Raw genomic sequence first — 19,009 nt, forward strand, 5'->3', positions numbered from 1 at the left:
GATGATAAAAAAAAAACTTCTCAAACTACTTTAGTGATGCAAATATGTGTAGAAAGTCACCAAACTAACAAGGCATCTTCACAAGCAGCTGAAAATGCAGGGAGGAGTCAACTACAATTTCAGAATATAAACCTGACATCAATTCTTATTATGATGGTTTAAATATAAATCTCTCAATAATGAAAGAAGAGCTTCAAGAAAATCTGCAACTTTTAAAAGGATATGTTTGGGACTTTTTTTTTAAAGGACATTAACAAGGTTGAGAAATCCTTGAGAAAAAGGGAAGCTTATAAAACTACTTGATAAATTTTCCAGAGAAGAAAAAGATTTTACTCCATGAAGACAAGCTGGAAGGGGTAACTTAAACTTAACGAGTTAACTGGAACTAGGATTGACTATTACCTGGTTGATATTTGTAAATGAAAGAAAGTCTTAATCTAAAATTTGAAAATGTAACTTTTTTACCTATATAATGCCTAAATAATTCCTAAAGTATGCAAAATGTTATTGAAAATGTATTTGAGAGTATCTGTGTTAAGAGAAAGTTAAAGAAAATGATGTATTAAAGAAAAAATAGAGTTTTAAAAAAGATGTATATAAAAGAAAAAATATTCTTCTGTGAGGGTAGTTTGCAGGAAGGGACTTAAATTTAACACTGAATTTTAAGTATGTATGTTAAGAAGTTAAAAGAAAAAGATGTATTAGAAAGTTTTGATTTCAGAAATGTGATTAAAGAAAGGTTTAGCATTTTTAAAAAAGGATAAAAGTAAAATCAAAGAATCTGAAAGAGTACTGTGAACCTTGTAAATACAAATGGTGATAGTTTATAAAGATTATTAGGTGTAAATAGAAATACATATTATTATCACAGCAAGGAAGATAAAGCAGAAATGGTTACATTGATTATTTTATTCAAAGGAGAATTTTCATTTGGATATCACTTCTAGATTTTGTGCTTGTGATGAAAAAAAATGAAACTTTGATTTTAGTTTTGTTGATTAGATAGTCTTCTTGTTATACAAATGGCTAGTTATATACAAATGTGCAAAAGCAAAATGTTGAGGCTGGAGTGTTTCTATCTTGTACTATGCTAAAAACTGTTGGCAGTCGCTCCCTCCCCCCACCCCTTGTACCTTACATTTTCTTTCCCCCTTTCTTTTTCCTTCCCCTAATTTCCCATTTCTATTTCTCTTTGTATTTTACAAATAAAAGCCATATATACAGATATTGATTTGAAGGGTTCAGGACTCAACTACCAAGTCACCGCCAAGACTAAGAATAAAGGATGGCTAAAGAGACTCTCTTGCAAGTTTGCAAATTGCTGATCAAACAAAGGCTAGATGCAGATCAGACACACATATCAATGACTAACCCTCCTGTTACTCTAAATATCCAAACTGGCTCTGAAGTACAACTGTAGCTCATAATAGATTCCGGCATCAAGGACAACTTTTTTGAAACTTCCACCTTATTCAAATATGTTCTATCTAATCAGTCTGTTTGATCGTATTAGAGTTAATAATGAGAGCCTACTATTGTGTCAGCCTTTGAAGTAGACTAGGTGAGGAAATAAGACTTAAAAATACCAGAAATATATTTTATGGATATAAGCTACCATAAAAATCTTGAAAACTTGACAGTGTATTTCTTTGGTATATTTTATATGCCTTCATAATCAAAAAGTCAAGGTGGGACAATTCTGAGTTTCTTCCTTACCCTTGGTTATGTTCATGTTTTCCTAATGTCTGGGGTTTGTGTTTTTTTTAGGCTATCTGCATATTCCTCTAACACGCTGCACCTCTAGAACTCATCATCAGCAATTATCAAGCCTCCCGCCTTCACACAGAAACCTCTTTATTTCCTAACAGAATAGGAATGGACTGGCTTTAGACTCATAATCCATATATATTCATTAAATTTGTTAGGATAACAAATTTATTTCTGGCATAAATTTAACATTTTAAAAATAAAAGTTTTACAGCAGGTTCATACCATATGTGACATTCTACAAGATATACCTAAGCAGCATTTTTCAAAAATATAATCAACGTGTATCTAGTAGGCTTGGAATTTTGACTACCAGAGTCCAGCCTGTGGTCCTTCTGATATCACTAAGTTATAGTACTCGGTATCCCCCAGTCACAACCAAATTGTGTGCAGATACTGGGACTTGCAATTCAGCAATCTCTGGAGGGTGACAGATTACAGATTAAAAATGATTTGCCCAACCTTAAACCCATGAAACCGTAATTTATATTAACAGATGGAACCATTTTCATCATTTTAGAGAGAACAACACTAAAAATTCCAAAGTTCCTGACTGAAAGATTACATGTAGTCCCCAGAGTTACAACAGGACTGAAAAAACTGACTTAAGACCTTTGCAGCATTCCCGTGGTCATATGATCAAAATTCAGATGGTGGGTAACTCGCATATATTTATGACAAGTGCAGTGTCCCAAGTCATGTGATCATCTTTTGTAACCCTCTGACGAGCAAAATCAATGGGCAAGCTAGATTCACTTAAGAACTGCAGTGAGTCACATAATAACTATGGCAAGAAATGTGATAAAATGGGGCAAAACTCACTTAACTACTGTCTTGCTTAGCAATAGAAATTTTGGGTTCAATTGTGATCATATGTTGAGCACTACCTGTATGATGTATTGTCTCTTTTAAATCCTACATATCTAAAAGTTGTTTTTTGCAAATAGTAGCTTCTTAGGATATCACTGGCTAATGATGCAACAATAAAATGCAACAATAAAAAGGAAAGAAAAAAAATCCTTAGATGTATAACAAAAGATAAATAAGAACAACATTAAAATACTTTAAAATGAGATAAGCAAAAGGCTTGAGCCCAAGGAAACATCTGATGGTAGTAAGCAGTACCCAAGATATCACAATAAGGAAAGCAAGTTAAAAATATAAAGACCAGCATCAATTGCATCAGAAAAGAAACAAAACAAAACAAAAAATTATTAGCAAAAAGGACATCAATGGTATACCAGAAATGTAAGAATATTGAAAAAAGTAAATCAATCCTATGCACCCATCCTACCTGTGAAAGGTATGACAGTTACCTATGTCTACATTTTCATTTTCAGAAGGTGAGAATAAAGAACTCAAGGCAACAGGAAGTGAAGTCTCAAACCTTACTGACAAAGAAAACCAGGTCAAGACCATATCCATCAAGAAATCTTTAAAAACTCACTTATGAAAATGCTGTCTTTTTAACAGAATATAAAACATAAATCAGCTTGTACACTGGAGGAGTGAGGAGCGATCAATATAATAAGATAGTTAACACTGATTCCAAATCAACTAGTGGAAATCATGTTAAAGAGAGAACAATGTACAACGTAAGGCCAAGTGTAATGGAAGGATTAACATGGTCCTATTCATGGAAAATGAGTTCTGAGTCCAAAGGAGTGGCTGAGGGCTGGATCTCTTGCTCCCTATCGAAACTGATTGGGACAGACCTTGGAGAAAGAAATTGAACAAGTGCAATACTGTGCGGCTCAGCCTCATCCCCCATCGCCAGCCCAAAAGGATACCACTGTTGATGAGAGAGCAAGGAGAGAGCAAGGATGAACGTGCTACCCCCATCCTGCTTTCGCCATACATACAAATAACGTATGAACAGTTATGTAAGAGAATTGTGTTTATGAAGTATTTCAAATGCTTTGAACTCATGCTGTTGGAATAAAATAATACACTAGTCCAGGGGTAGGCAACCTCGGCTCTTTTATGACTCATGGACTTCAACTCCCAGAATTCCTCAGCCAGCTGGCTGAGGAATTCTGGGAGTTGAAGTCCATGAGTCATAAAAGAGCTGAGGTTGCCTACCCCTGCACTAGTCCAATCTTCTGCACATTCAGTACCTTCAATTAAGTTCCACGGGATTTATACCTAAATGCATAATATTGACGTCTTACTGCCCCATTCCAAGAAATATCATTAAAAAAATTCCTAATCAAGACCCATTTTAATAGGCCTTGAATTTTTCTAAACCTACTAACAGCTAAAAGAATTTCAAGGTGTTTTTTTTAAAAAAAAATGGCAGAATGCACATTTGCATTTTCTACAATTTCCAAATACCAAATATATTGAGATCTTGCAACACAGGAAGAATATCTTATACTAATTAAGGCTATTGCTAAGCACATTGATTTGTGCTTAGATTGTAAGCCGCCCTGAGTCTTCGGAGAAGGGCGGGATATAAATGGGAATAAAAAAAAAGGTGGGATTCCTAATTGTAAAAAGTATTTAATCTAGTAAAATTAATTGAATCTAAATTCCAAGGATTCTTTCTATCCAGAGCAAAATCTATTATACCCAACTTTGATCATAGAAAGATTGTCTGAGTTTACCTTTTTTACCTTCTATTTTCTATCTACCAGAGGATTTATATATTTCTCTTATGGATTATGGACAGTGTGGGTTACAACTGAAAAACTGTTTCTTTATTTCACCATTGAAACAAACTTCGGGAGAGTTTTAGTACAACTTGCTATGCATCTAATAGGGGTGTATTTGCAGGTAATCTTCGATTAACAACTGGCCGCTTAGCAATTATTCAAAGTTACAGCAGCCCCCCCCAAAAAAAAAGTTATTTACAACCTGGTCCTGAAGCCACTGCAGTGCCCCCACGATCATTCACCCTTACAACCAATCAAAGAGACACTGCATCACCCGTCTACCTATCTCCCCCCATCCCATCCCTTCAGGCTTTGGGCATGCTTCCCACTTCACCAGGCCCTACACCCTCCTCTTCACTTATGTTTCAAAGTTCTCCAAAGCTGCAGTCCTTGAGTTAGGGAAGCAAAATGGATTGCTTTGTTGCATGGCTGCCCAGCACAATTCTGGAACAACTGCCATTTTCTGAGCAACTGCACTGAACTGTGGTTGCTTAGAAAATGGCCACTTCCAGAATCGCATCATGCGGTCATGTGATAAAGCAATCTATTCTGCTTCCCTAATTCAATCTGAGCAACACTGCGGAAAGCTAGAGAGCTCTGGAGATATTCAAAGTTTAAGACCTAATGGGTAATGAGGGAGGGAAGAGAGGGGAAAGACCTGCAAAGACTCTGGGGGTGGAGCAGAACCAAGGCTGTAGGCACCCCAAGGGGTGAGAAGCGAAGTACAGGGTGTCTCAAGAGGTGGGTGGGGCCTTGGAAGTTCAAGACAGGTGGGTCTGGACCAACGATAGACATCTCAGGGTCTCCCCCACCCGAGACACCCCAAGCTCCACATAATGACTTGGAAGGTTGTTTAATGACTGCATCAGAGAGAACAGGGGGTGAGGGTTATTAATCAAGAATGTCTCACTTAACGGCCTCACCACTTGCAACTGTAATGAGCAGGCTCCATTACGATTATAACTTGAGGACAACCTGTAACTAAAATAATGTACCAATAGAGTGTTATTAGGCTGAGCCACAAATCATTTCTGCTATTTGGAAGAATCTGGTGCCATCTAACTCATAGAGGAAAAGCTATAGACAGGATGATAATTAAGGTTCAGGCCACACAAATTGAGTCCAATGAATACTTAAAACAAGTTTTTCACTGTCAGTATGGATATATAGAGGTTTGATTTACATACAAAGTAAGCATTCCAATGGTGCCTCAAATACTGGCTACTTAAGATTTAATGTCTGTCCTCAAGGCCAGTGAGTTCCTTCCTTCTGCTGCTATTCTTTTAATTTGGTCAGTCCATAATGCACAATGCAGATTCAATAAAATTTCATTCTATTGTGGAATTATATTCTGGTCTATCTAAAATACGAAGGTTAAGATCTATGCATTTCAAGAAGTTTCTCAATCTACTACCTGTTTGATAATCATTAATTGATTACTAAGGATACTTACTTGCTACTGAAAAGTTGTTAAGAGGATATGGTAGATCCACATCTTGCGGCTTCTCTTTATATCCTATGAAGGAGCCATCTGTCTTCAATAAGAAGTATCTTGGCCTCCAATTTTTTATGTATTCCCCTATATAAAAAAATAGTATTAATATAAATACTATCTGAACTTCTGCTTGAAGTAGAATTGTCAACTAACCAGAAAAATGATAGTTTCATTCTCTATTTAACTTCAGTTCAGATAAAACAAATAGACTGAATAGGTGAAGCAATGAAGTTGCTTAAATTTTTGTACTTTTAAGTAAACATGAACCCCAAACATGATTTACAAATAAAACTAATTTCATGGAAATTATATTGTAGTGACAATGTTTCTGTGTGTATGTAGTAAGTGTACATTCATAAATTAGCAGGCAGGCTGCAAAGCAGCTGTTTTAAGCCATCATGAGACGTTTTATGTCTTCATATCTTAAACCCTGAAAGGCACACTGCCTGCTTCAAAATTCCTATTATTTCCACCTTTCGTTGACATATGTAACTGTTGCAAATTCATTTATAGATCTATTACCATCTTAATACCTAAAAAACATTAGGCCATTACATTCTATTGTTATCAATTGTTCTTGGAGTGCTATACATATAAATATGTATAGGGTTTATAGATATTGGCATGTAAGAAAGGCAAGGATTTTACCAATTTATATTTAAGTGCAGAAAAATAGGCAACCAACCTTAGCTAATCTTTTGCTACCGGTAAGTATGATCAGGCCTGACCACAATCCACATTCCAATGTTTTAATCTAGGCTGAGATTTTTTCTTTAAAATCGCCCAATGGTTATAGCAAATTATTTCAAAAATACATTTTATAAGTATTATATTAATAACTTAAAATATTAAAAATATTGTGTTATTATAGTAATTTATAATAGTAAATCATTTCCATAAAGCTGCCAAAGAGATTTCATGGATGAGCTCCGTAGCTGAACTAAACCTAAGACAGTTTTTTATAAGGGGGGGGGGGAAATGAACCGAAACTTGTGCAAGTTTTTTCTTTATAGCCAGTGCAACAACAAAAGAAACTGAAATTGAAACCCTTTCCTTTTTTCCTCCAAATTTTATTTGCAAGTCACAAAAAACACAAAACTCGCAACCCAGGAGTCTATTCACTGATAGGGTGGTATCACTGGAAGGATCTGTCTGAAACAAGAATATTTATAGAATTTTGGGGGGAAAAAAGTATCCTAGAAACCATTATAATCTGATATTTCCTATGTAGATGTATGTACGTGTGTGTGTTTTTTATCTCTTTCTTTGAATGCTTCTTCTTTTTCCTCCGCTATCGCTTTTCATCTGTTTTATCTCCCACTGCTCATTTGTGGAAGATTTTTCTTCCACTCTTATTCAACATGACTTATTTATTGAAAAAAGGAAAAATGGAAATGTTGACATTGCTTTGCCACCTACAGCTTTAGATGACACGTATTCAACACACATTGTTCAAACGTGTATGCTTGATTAAACTCACTTAATCAAGGGCACATAGCAACAATTAGGCAAAGGATAAAAATGTGATTATATACACAAACACAAATAACCAGACATACACAAGCTAATTCAAATTGAATTTATCAAACAGGATTTTAACATCCCTAAGTTTCTATCCATGTTTTTAATCTAAAAAGTTAATATTCCAACTGAAGACTTTCAGTTACAAATTCATATAGGAAGGAACTACAGGTAGTCCTCATTTAGCAACCACAATTGGGACCTGTAAATTGGTCATTAAGAAAATGGTTACTAAGTGAAGCTGTGATCTCACTTCAGCTTTCCTTTGCTTTATAACCTGTGAAGGATGTAAATGCAAGAACTGACCATAAAGTTACCTTTTTTATCCCTACCGTAACTGCAGTTGCTAAATAAAGCAGTTCCAAATGGGGGTTGTCTATAAATGAATCTGCACAAAATAACAGCATGTTCTTATAGGTTGATAGTATTGAATTATTTATGATTACATAAAATCATCTATTTAAACTTCCAATCCACTGATACTAATGTCAGGAAATAAAGTTATAGATCAATATGCTTTAAGAATCAATATAATTTGCATAAAAACACCCCCCACCACACTTTAAAAAACTTCCTCTAAAGGATATCCTCAGTAGTACATAGTACATACAAACAGAAACGACAAAAGTAAAGAAATATTATGGAATATCAGGAAATACTCATAATAAAGAGACATAAATAAATTAAAACAAATTAGAACTGAATCACTCATATCAGTTCAGCTATAAATATTCTTTAACTGAAAGACTACAACTGTATTGTAAATATTTACTTTTAATAATCCACTAAAAATAATCCACTTTACCAAGAGCCTTGTTGAAGCAGTGGGCTAATGCCTCCTGAAGTAACACCAGCTGCCTGCAATTAGTGCAGGTTCGCATCCCACCAGGCTCAAGGTTGACTCAGCCTTCCATCCTTCCGAGGTAGGTAAAATGAGGACCCAGATTGTTGGGGGCAATAAGCTGACTTTGTAATAATGCCGCTTGGGGGGGGCGCGAAAGCCCTAATAAGCAGGCATATACACAGAATGAAGGCTATTGCTAAGCACATTGTGCTTTAGATTGTAAGCCGGCCTGAGTCTTCGGAGAAGGGCGGGATATAAATGGGATTAAAATAATAATAAAAAAATAATAAAAAAATAAAAATAACATTTACTGTATATCAATTCATAAATACAAATAACTTTATCATACATAAACAAAGTGGAACAATCATAAGAAATATGAAAGTAAATTCCCCCCAAAGACAAATACAGAAGAAGAATACATCATATTAAAACGCAAAATGAATACATCATGATAATGTAATGAAATCATCCTCTGAAACATTAGTTAGTAATTCTGCTTTAGAGGATTATTTTCTTCCTGCTGTGTTAAATATAAAGTAAACATACCCTGTCATTCTTCTTCTTACAGCTAAAGAAGTGTAATTCTGTACATGCACTGGAGAAAATTACTTAATTCAAATAAATCCTTCTGGTCAAACAATTTAAAGTTATTATAGAAAAATAATATCAAATAAAATTTGTCAGTTAATTTAGGTATAACAGAGAAAACAGTTACAATTTATTCCTCTTATAAATAAAAAAGTAATTGTACTGGGAAATTATTACAGAAAATGGATTTAGGTCAGGGATCCCCAACCCTGGTCCATGAACCAGTACCGGGTCGCGGCATGCCAGCAACCGGTCTGCACAAACAAGCAAAGCCCCATCCACGGGATGCAGGCAGCACATAAAACCACACATTCTCCTGTCCACAGAAAAACCTCTCTCACAGAACCGGTCCCTGGTGCCCAAAAGGTTGGGGACCTCTGATTTAGTTGATATGTAAGTCAGTCAAAATATATAAACTAATATATTTATTTCAGTCACTGGCCATAACAAATTCTAAAGAGCCAATAAAAGCAAAACAAACAACAAACCATCACAATATTAGATAGCATTTCCCTATCCTTAAAGTTTCTTAACATTTTTGTTCTAATGCACATTTACAGTAGATGTACTTATAGTAAAACTGATGAAGATGACACTCAAGTATAAACAAGGTGAAGGCTGCCAGTGTACCAGCTCATGGTACAATGAAAATGAAACAATTTTATTATATAGGATTTGCTATCATCCAACAAAAAATGACATTGTATTTCTGAGATCTTCACATGTATAGTATCAGCAATGTTTGCATAAAACTGTTATTCGGCCCATATAAAAATTATAGTAGAAAACTATAGTATTAAAAAAAATATCTCTACTTCCAGGCAAATTTTATGCCAGGGTCAATTATGAATTTTTACTTTTTCAGAAACAAAGCCATGCAACACTCAACAATTGATCAGTGTCATGGTCACCAAATATCACACGCCACCATTAATTTGTCCAAAGGATGGGGAAAGTAGCTGGGGAATTAAACCACTGAGTAAAAGATACTTGCGCCTTTACACTACCAATGGTAAATCACCTGTTTTCTTTGGCATCATTCTTGTTTGCAATAATGGTTTATAATTAATAATGCTTGTAAGATTTCTGCCAAGTCTTAATGTAAAACCAGGAGGTCTGTGATTTCCTATAGAGTCTTAGGTCATGAAAGGCAGACAATTGGAGGCTGAATGAAATTCAACAGGATCCCACAGCTTAATTACCATAAGGTCATTACCATAATGCAATGTTATCTTGTAGTCCAATCTGCATGTAAATTCAGAATTGCAATAAAATTATTACCCAGTGTCATCTCAGAGCTGACGTAAGAAGATACTGTGATCAATGGTACCAGAAATGCTACCAGAATGGTACAGAAATATCAAGGAGACCCAACAGAACCAAAATTTTACCAGATGGGTCACTGGGACAATTTGTGGAATTAAATTAGTTACATTAGTCATCTCAGGCTAAAAATCAGCATTTTTATCCCTATCAATAAATGCCAAAATAACTGTAAATTCAATTGAAACAGCCACAACTTTCTTAAATATTATTCCCTTAGGAGTAATGGCTCCCAGATTTTGGTCACATTCTATACGTTGGTTCAAAAACTGTTGTTCTATTATGGACTGTTTTGCCCAGTTAAAGGTCATCACAATGAATTTTAGTAGTATCCAGATATAATTGTTTAATATTAAATAATTATAGGTGAAACCAGTTTGGTTTAGTGGTTAAGGAATCAGGCTAGAACTAAAGAGACCATAAGTTCTAGTCCTGCCTTAGCAAACTGGGTGACCTTGACTTAGTCACTTTCTATTAGTGCTAGAAAGGAGGCTGTGGCAAACTACTTCTGAAAAAAAAATTGCTAAAAAAACTCCAGGCACTTGTCCAAACTATCTCTGAGAATTGACACAACTGAACGAAATTATAGGTGAGTTTACAAACTATCCTCAATAAGAAAAAAAACAGTGTATTTTAGCAAAATGTGTGAATTACGTCTGTGATATGTCTTCTCAGAAAATATGCATATAATATTCTACATATTAATAGCATTGGCAAGATCTTTAGTAGGCCTAATCAAAATGACCAAAATGAACATACAAGCTTCTAAGTTCTTTAGACTATATCATTACTCAATACAATTTATATATGTTTTTCCATATCTATTTATTTTTTACTTATTTATTTATTCAATTTATATAGCCACCCAACTCAACCAAGTAACTCTGGGCAGCTTACAATTCTAAAAAAATAAAGTAATTAAAACAGTTTAAAACATTAAAACAATAAGAATAACCACAAAATAAATAAGTACAAACAGCAGCTGTGATGATTAACAAACAAACAGTAAAGCCAAGTAATGGGGCCCTTAACACATTCCAAGCCAACACAGATAGGGACATTCTAATCTATGAGGGGAGACTATTCCATAAGGCAGTGATGGCAAACCTTTTAGAGACCGAGTGCCCAAACGGCAACCCCAAACCCACTTATGAATCATCAGGTGCTGGGTGGGCGTGGCCCATTGGGTAGGTGGGGGCCAATTGGGGGGCATGGCCCATTGGGTGGGCATGGCTGCAGTGGTAACGGCAGACTGGGTGGGACTAAAAAGTTCAATCAATCAATTCCAACTTTGTGAGATCTTTACTTTTCCCGCGAGAAATTGAAACTGATTGATTGGACCTTTTTTTTTTGCACACGGCAGCGGAGGCCTAAAGCAAAAAGGTTTTATAAAACCCAGCTGAAGGCCTAGGACTGGGGAGACGGCGCGCGTGCCCACAGAGAGAGCTCTGTGTGCCACCTGTGGTACCCATGCCACAGGTTTGCCACCACGGCCATAAGGCAAAGGCTACAGTAGAAAAAGTTCATCTTCTAGTTCCTGTCAGTCAATCCTTTTTGATTGAAGTTGCTCCCACAAATAACCCAGTCCCATGTAGGGCTTTAAAAGTGACAACCAGCACCTTTATCTTTTGTAGAATTTATCACATTTTAGTAAGTTTTGAAATTTAAAAATTTCTTTTTTTAATTATCATCCATTGCCAAGCAAAATTAAAATGAATAATATTGTTTCAGCAAAAACATCTTTTAGTAGCCAATACTATTTTGATAAAAATAAAAAATTAAGGTTTTCAACTAAAAGCCTACTAAAAGCATTAATTCTAGTTATTATTATTTATTTTATTTATTTGCTGCTTATCTCATTTTGAAGCGACTCTTTAGGTTTATATATCCTAAAAAGATCTAAGATAAGAAACAACTCTTTGTAGCTTTATATAGTCCTAGAAAAGTTTAAGTTAAGAAGATATATTATTATTAGAAATTCCTCTATTGCTAAGATCACTTTTTCAATCTACTTTTTAAATTCTTTCATTTTGTAACTTACTGTTGCCTTCCTTCTTTGTATAAACAAGCTGATCATATAAGAATAATTCTTTTAAATACTCAAGATTCAGGGAAATCAAAATTTCTTTTATTTTTTAATATGTATTTGCTTAATTATATAATACAATATGATTAGTTGATGTATATAAGCCACCTTCTCAAAATGATTCTCACCCTATAGTACCCAGCAAACTAAACAACTAGAGAGCAGGTACTTATGCGAACAATTCAGGCAGAATGGGTACCCACAAGCATTTGATGCAAGATATCTGTGCAACACAGTAGGGATAGAAAGACAGAAACAAGGTACAAGACCAACCACATGGCACACACTGCCATACAATAAAAACATTTTGGAAGCAATAGAACGCAGCCTCTGCGATCTACAAGTAGGCATTGCACACAGCTCAGAGGCTACCATACAAGGACAAATTATCCATTGTAAAGATCACTTGGAGGTGAGAGATATTTCCAATGCAATCTACCAGATCCCCAGCATGGATTGCCCCTGGGACTATGTAGGGCAGACTGGGAGGAAGCTAACCACCAGACTGCAAAAACACAAACAAGTGGTCAGACAAACTCATTAGTAGCCTCACACTGTAACGAACAGGGACATACATTCAATTTTGCAGCTACTAAGATTGTTGGACAAGCAGATACAAAAAAAGCCAGGGAAGTGATTGAAGCCTGGGAAATGGGCCTTTTCTCAGTGAACAGGAGTGCTGATTTACCACCAGTTTACCAAGTACTTAGGAGGCAAGAGTTTAACAGCACAAAAAAACAACAACCAACAACTTAATAGCCAGCCATCAACACTCAAATCAACAACTAAAAAGCCACATGCATCCAGGCACCATATAAATAACACAGAGAGAATAGTCCAAAGTACACATTCTACTGGAGAGACATTCCCTGTGGATGGGCTCCAGCATGACTCCAAAAGCTTGGAAGACCAAACCTCTGGTCCCAGTGACCAACCCAGATTGGATGCTGTAAGTTACTTTTTCCCCAAAATGGAACTAAAGTATACCACAGTTCACAGATTCTTCCTTTGGTAATCGTAAGTGTTTTTTATGTCCTAATCAATAATATACAAACTCATATACACACTGAATAGCTGGACAGCTGTAGTCTTTAGTCAATTATCATTCCCCCAACAACACATTTATAGATGCAGAGGTATTATTTGTAAATAGAGGTGACCAGCAGCTGGAAATCAATACTTTGGTTTCTAATACAATTCAGTATTGAACTGCAAGCAATTTCCAATACAAGACAGTAAAAAGGGAAAAATGACAGATATTTGTGATTGCTTGGTAAACAAAGGGATCTAAAACATGAGGAAAAAAACTGCAGTGCCAGAACAACCATAAGCGACATAAATTGAGTTGCAGGGCAGTAGAGGCATAAAGAAGGTTGAAAAATCAAGCAGAAGCATGACAGCAGAACTTCTTAATAGTTCAAAAGGGAGCTGAGCACTAGTGGGAAAGGGGCAATGTAAAATAGCAAGCAAATCCAGAACAATGCATGACAAAAAGGACAAGATTTACCAGACTATAAATATTTATTTGAAGTGATTAATGTTTCGCTGAGGCATAATGGGTGTCATCCATCTTGAAGAAAGACTGCCTTCTGAAGAGGCTTTCTAGAAAACTGTTGGCCAATCTCCAGTCTTCTGTCTTCAACTAAGGTTTACAGAAGATCCTACATGAAACAGATTTTCCTGATTTTTTTGAAGTTGGGATTCAAAGCTAGGCATGGGACTTGAGTGGGTCCAGTTCAAAGTGCTGGTTATCACCTCTAAGGTCCTGGTATATCCTCAGCCAATCCCATGCAATTTTTAAGAGAAAAAGTGATGAGACCTCCTGCTGCACAGAAGGTAAGCAGAGTAGAAGTTCAATGCTTGTAGGAAGCCAAGAAAACGTCTTTGGGGAAAATACTCATAAACTGTTACAAAATCAAAAACCTAAGAAGCATGCCTTACGCCCTGGGAAAGGAGGAGATATTAGGAAGAGACTCAGCCTGGCACCTCTATGCTTTCTAGAGTATAAAAGAGAGGGAAGAAAAAAGATTTGACATTGATGAACTCTCCAAGGAACTGTCCTGTCCTTTGGAATACAGACAATCCTCGACTTACAACCATTTGTTTAATGACCATTTGAAATTACCAATGGCACTGAAAAAAGTGACTTATGACCAGTTTTCACGCATAGTCACGTGAACAAAGTTCAGGCACTTGGCAACTGGTATATATTTATGACAGTTGCACTGTCCCTAGGTCATGTGGTCACCATTTGTAACCTTCCCAGCTGGCTTCCAACAAGCAAAGTCAATGGAGGAAGCCAGATTCACTTAATGATGGCATGATTCATTTAACAACTGCCGTGATTTGCTTAACAACTATGGCAAAAAAGATTGTAAAATGGGAAACAACTTACTTAACAATTGTCTTGCTTAGCAATGGAAATTTTGGGCTCTGGTGTGATTGTAAATCAAAGACTACTTCTACCTTAGTTCTCAAGTTATTTAAAAACTTTTTATTTTACATATTATGGGGGCTAACAGTACTGAACTGCATTAATTAGGTTAGATTATTGGTAGTTTTATCTCTATATTGTAAAATACTTTCAGTCTTAGAAAAATTGTCACCCTATAGTTTCGAAAAAGAAATGACACAAAGCATCAGAGTACACTACAATTACTATTTTCACAATGTGAACAAAATATAGTTTTTAATTCTTAGCGTACATATAACTAACCCAGACTACATTTACTAATTAAATTAAAATTCTTTGCTTAAAGAAGCAAAACAAACCACTGCTATACTACCTTTTGAAATACTTTAGGATAAAGCTTAAATATGTATGTATTTAGTGGATTCCTAAATCTACAGCAGGGGTGTCAAACTCAATTTCATTGAGGGCCGCATCAGCATTGCGGTTGCCCTCAAGGGGCCGGGTGGGTGTGGCCTGGGTGGGCGTGGCTAGAGTGTGTATGGCCTACTGGGTGGGCGTGGCCAACTCTACATCGTTCGCATCAAGGGTGCCTATGCGGGCCTGGGCAGGAGTGGGACAGATCTGAGGGTCTCTTTCAGAAGGAGGGTCTCTGGGCCAGGGCCAAGGCAGTGGGGGCCGTTCCCTCACTGTTTCCAGGATGGCTTTGCGGGCCGCATGAAACCACTTCACGGGCCGGATCCGGCCCCCGGGCCTTGTGTTTGACATGTCTGATCTACAGCCAATTTACATGAATCAGTTTAAGTGACCAAAAATAATGTCAGATGTTATTTTGTTATCATATCTTTAATCATGACAATTTAATAGGATAAACAGCTATAGCATAACATTAAACTGCTATGGAGTATATGCTGCATCATTTTAGAAAGGTAGCAAATAAGAATACGGAAAGAACACTTTGAAATTATATAAAATAAAATTCAGATATTTAAGAAATAAATAATAAACACAAAGGTTATGAGTCTGATGCATAATCTCATTTATTTCTCATTTATTTCCCTCAAGTATTGAAGAAGGCAACTTCCAATTACATATTTCTGCTTCTTGCCCAAGAAAGCTGTTAAAAATGAGTATGCATCTTTGGGGAGTTCCCAATATTAAAGAAAGAAAATGCACGAATAACTGGCAAATGACCAAAAAAAAATCCATATTTTTCTCTTAAGTATCCAAGTTAAGAAACTGAAACTGAAAAGGTCTGTTTGGATGACACAACCTACCCTGTCTGCCATTACTCTGGGGTAAATGCTTCTCCTGATGAGCAAGTGGAAAATGATGGCTGAAAACTCTGGTCTATGGAAATTAGATTGAACCAATCAAAGTCACTGCCATTGCAAGAACTGTTAGGGGAGGCTTATCCATGCGTCAGAATGCAAGTAAGTAAGAACAGAGTGTATGTCATGATATCACCACACACATCATCAGTTTTACTGTTTGCTAAGAATGTTTCTGATATTTCTTCTGTTGAAAACCTAACCCCCCTATGGCCACCTTAGCTGAGGACAAGTAAGTAAAAAAGAATATCTTACAATAGCTGCATCTCCTGGGGAAGTTCTAAGATTTTTCCTGTTTGTCGGAAGCAGTGTCAGCTATCAATTAACATTCTTTTCTTTATTTGTACAACATTCCTGGGCAAGAGATTACTTTCACTCCAAACAATCTTAGCACCTTTGGGATTAAACTAGTCCTTTCATACAGCAATTCACTAAATTAAAATTATTTTAAATACGGTGTGGAAATAGAGCTAAATGTTTTAGTGCAGTGATGGTGAACCTTTTAGAGACCGAGTGCCCAAACTACAACCCAAAACCCACTTATTTATCACAAAGTGCCAGGGCTGCATCAGCATTTTGGTGACCTCAGGAGGGGCGTGGCCCACTGGGTGGGCGTGGCTGCAGTGGTCACGGCAGACTGGGTGAGCGTGACTGGGGCCAGGGTGGCAGAGACCCGTCCCTCGTCATCTCCAGGGCATCCCCAGGGGGCCAACACTGCTTGCTCGTTCACTTCCTGCCTTGTCGCTTCCAAATGCCACGTGCTCGCTACTCTGGCGAACTCTGCTGGGCAACAGCACGCGTGCCCACAGAGAGGGCTCTGAGTGCCACCTCTGGCATGCGTGCCATAGGTTCACCACCACTGTTTTAGTGCGATCTTTTTTATATTTTAGTCCAAAATGGCAAATTCATTCTCACCTTGCCATGTGTAGACATTTAATATACATACAAACATATATTACTACTACCCTGCTTTTCTAAATAAAGTGCATTCAAGGTACCGGTATCCTATGACCCTAATTGGAATCTGAATTCCTGTCATTAAGTAGAGCAGTCATTAAGCAACCGATCACATGATGGTGCTACTCATCACAAAGTAAAATATCACATGACAGTGCCATTCATAGAAGGCAAAACATCACACGATGGTGCCATTCAGCACAAAGCAAAACATCACACAATGGTGCCATGATATCCCAGCAGTTCAGATTGCAATTATTAGGCCAGGACCGCACACTCATTAGGTGAGGATTTCATGTTTCTTCTAACTTGCACATGCTTCAATTCCACCAATTATTGCTCCTCTCTCCAAAAGACAGGACTCCTCCACCTGCACTGCTGCCCGGCTCCTCTGCCACTCTGACCCACTGCCTTCTCTCTCTCCAGCCTGGTCCAGCCAGTTCCCTTCAGCAGACAAAGCTCTGCCACCTTACCACACATGTTGCAGATGCACCCTCGCCCAGGGTCTGGATCCTGGGCTAGCAGCAGGAGGAAGAAGACAGTGAAAGTCAGTTGGTGGCAACAGCAGCTGGAGGCATAGTATAGAGTGGCCAAAAGGGCAGACATGGGGGCAGAGACAGGCAGGTGGAGGAAGATGAAGCAGAGTTAGTTTGTGCAGAAAAGGAGAATGTGACCATGGGACCCTAAAACAGGTGGATAACCAAACAACCCAATTTTGATCATGTAACAGCAAGGGTGCTACAACTGCCAGGAGTTGGAGGACTAGTCATAACTACCATTTGTTCAGTACCAGGGTGCTTAAGGAGGGGTGAACCGGCTCAGGTCAGAGACGGAGCAGGTCAAAACTCCCATGCAAATCAGTACTACTGTTGTAACTTTGAATGATCACTGAATAAATGATCATAGCTCATCACAAATAAAACCCATAAAAGCCACACAGGGTCACTTTGTAGGGAAGATGGAAGTCATAAAAATTATAATCAATGAAAGAAAACAAATCAATTGTTCATCAATTTTAATCAAAAATAAATGAGTACAATAACAAGTAAAGTAACAAAAACAGTCTTCAGACAAAAGTATTAATAATTGAAGTTAGGCATGCCTCTTACTAAAAATTGTTACATAATCTCTCTCTCTCTCTCTCTCTCTCTCTCTCTCTCTCATACACTCTCTCTCTCTCTCTCTCTCTCTCTCTCACACACACACACACACACACACACACACACACACTCAGATAATGGCAAAAATTAGCCAGAATTTCTATAAAGGGCCAGAACATTCAGTTAGGTTTATATTCTAGAAAAAAAACAGTGAAAGAACTTGAAGTAAGGGCAAGGGAAGTCTGGAAAAAAAAAATTCTAAGTGTGTAAAAGAATTGAATGCTGATCATATGGACATCAAATGGAAATCAGAATTCAGGATATATTAAGGAAAGTAAGAATACAAGGCATCTAGATCTGCTTGCTTGTTTTTTAAGTTTTCAAGCCATTAAAACATATACTAACAAACTCATTTAAAATAATAATACCACAAAAACCCAAATATGTGATTTTCAAAATATATAAACAACAAATCAACAACAAATAAAAAATATAAAGTGATCATCATTTTCCTTTTTTTCCAGGTTCACTACACTATAATATTTTAATCACTAACATTTTAAAAATAAAAGCTGAATTGTTTTAGCGAGCCTCATTTAGGAAGGATCTTCAGTAAAGATGCACTGAAGATTACCTATTACGTCCATCAGACATTACAGAAATTTGAAAAACAAAATGAATCACAGGGAACAGAGATCCCTGACATTATGATAAAAATCATGTGGAAAGAGACATTTGGCAAAATAACTAGTATGTGCTGAGAACCACGAACCATTGCAGTTATTTTAATTCAGGTTTTCTACACTTCCATGAATGGTCAATTCACGAAATCTATGATTTGGATATAAAAATGATTCAAATAGTTTACATATTAACTAAGCAAACAATTTCACCATTCCACATATTCCATCTATCTACTGCCTTTATATA

The 19,009-nt window shown here is 36.7% G+C and overlaps 1 protein-coding gene across 18 annotated transcripts in view; it reads right to left on the reverse strand.

Annotated features, from left to right (window-relative positions):
• AKT3 (AKT serine/threonine kinase 3) overlaps positions 1 to 19,009 on the reverse strand; it is a 181,080-nt gene that overhangs the window by 99,031 nt on the left and 63,040 nt on the right. For all 18 annotated transcript variants that reach the window (XR_014490886.1, XR_014490887.1, XR_014490888.1 and 15 more), the window contains one exon: positions 5,875 to 6,000. Coding sequence is in view for 13 of the 18 variants with exons in the window: in XM_083349923.1 (XP_083206049.1) it covers positions 5,875 to 6,000 (126 nt within the window). In the remaining 5 variants the exon portion in view is untranslated. The remainder of the gene's footprint in view (positions 1 to 5,874; positions 6,001 to 19,009) is intronic.

This window comes from Vipera ursinii, assembly GCF_947247035.1.
Source record: "Vipera ursinii genome assembly, chromosome: 1".
NCBI lineage: Eukaryota > Metazoa > Chordata > Lepidosauria > Squamata > Viperidae > Vipera > Vipera ursinii.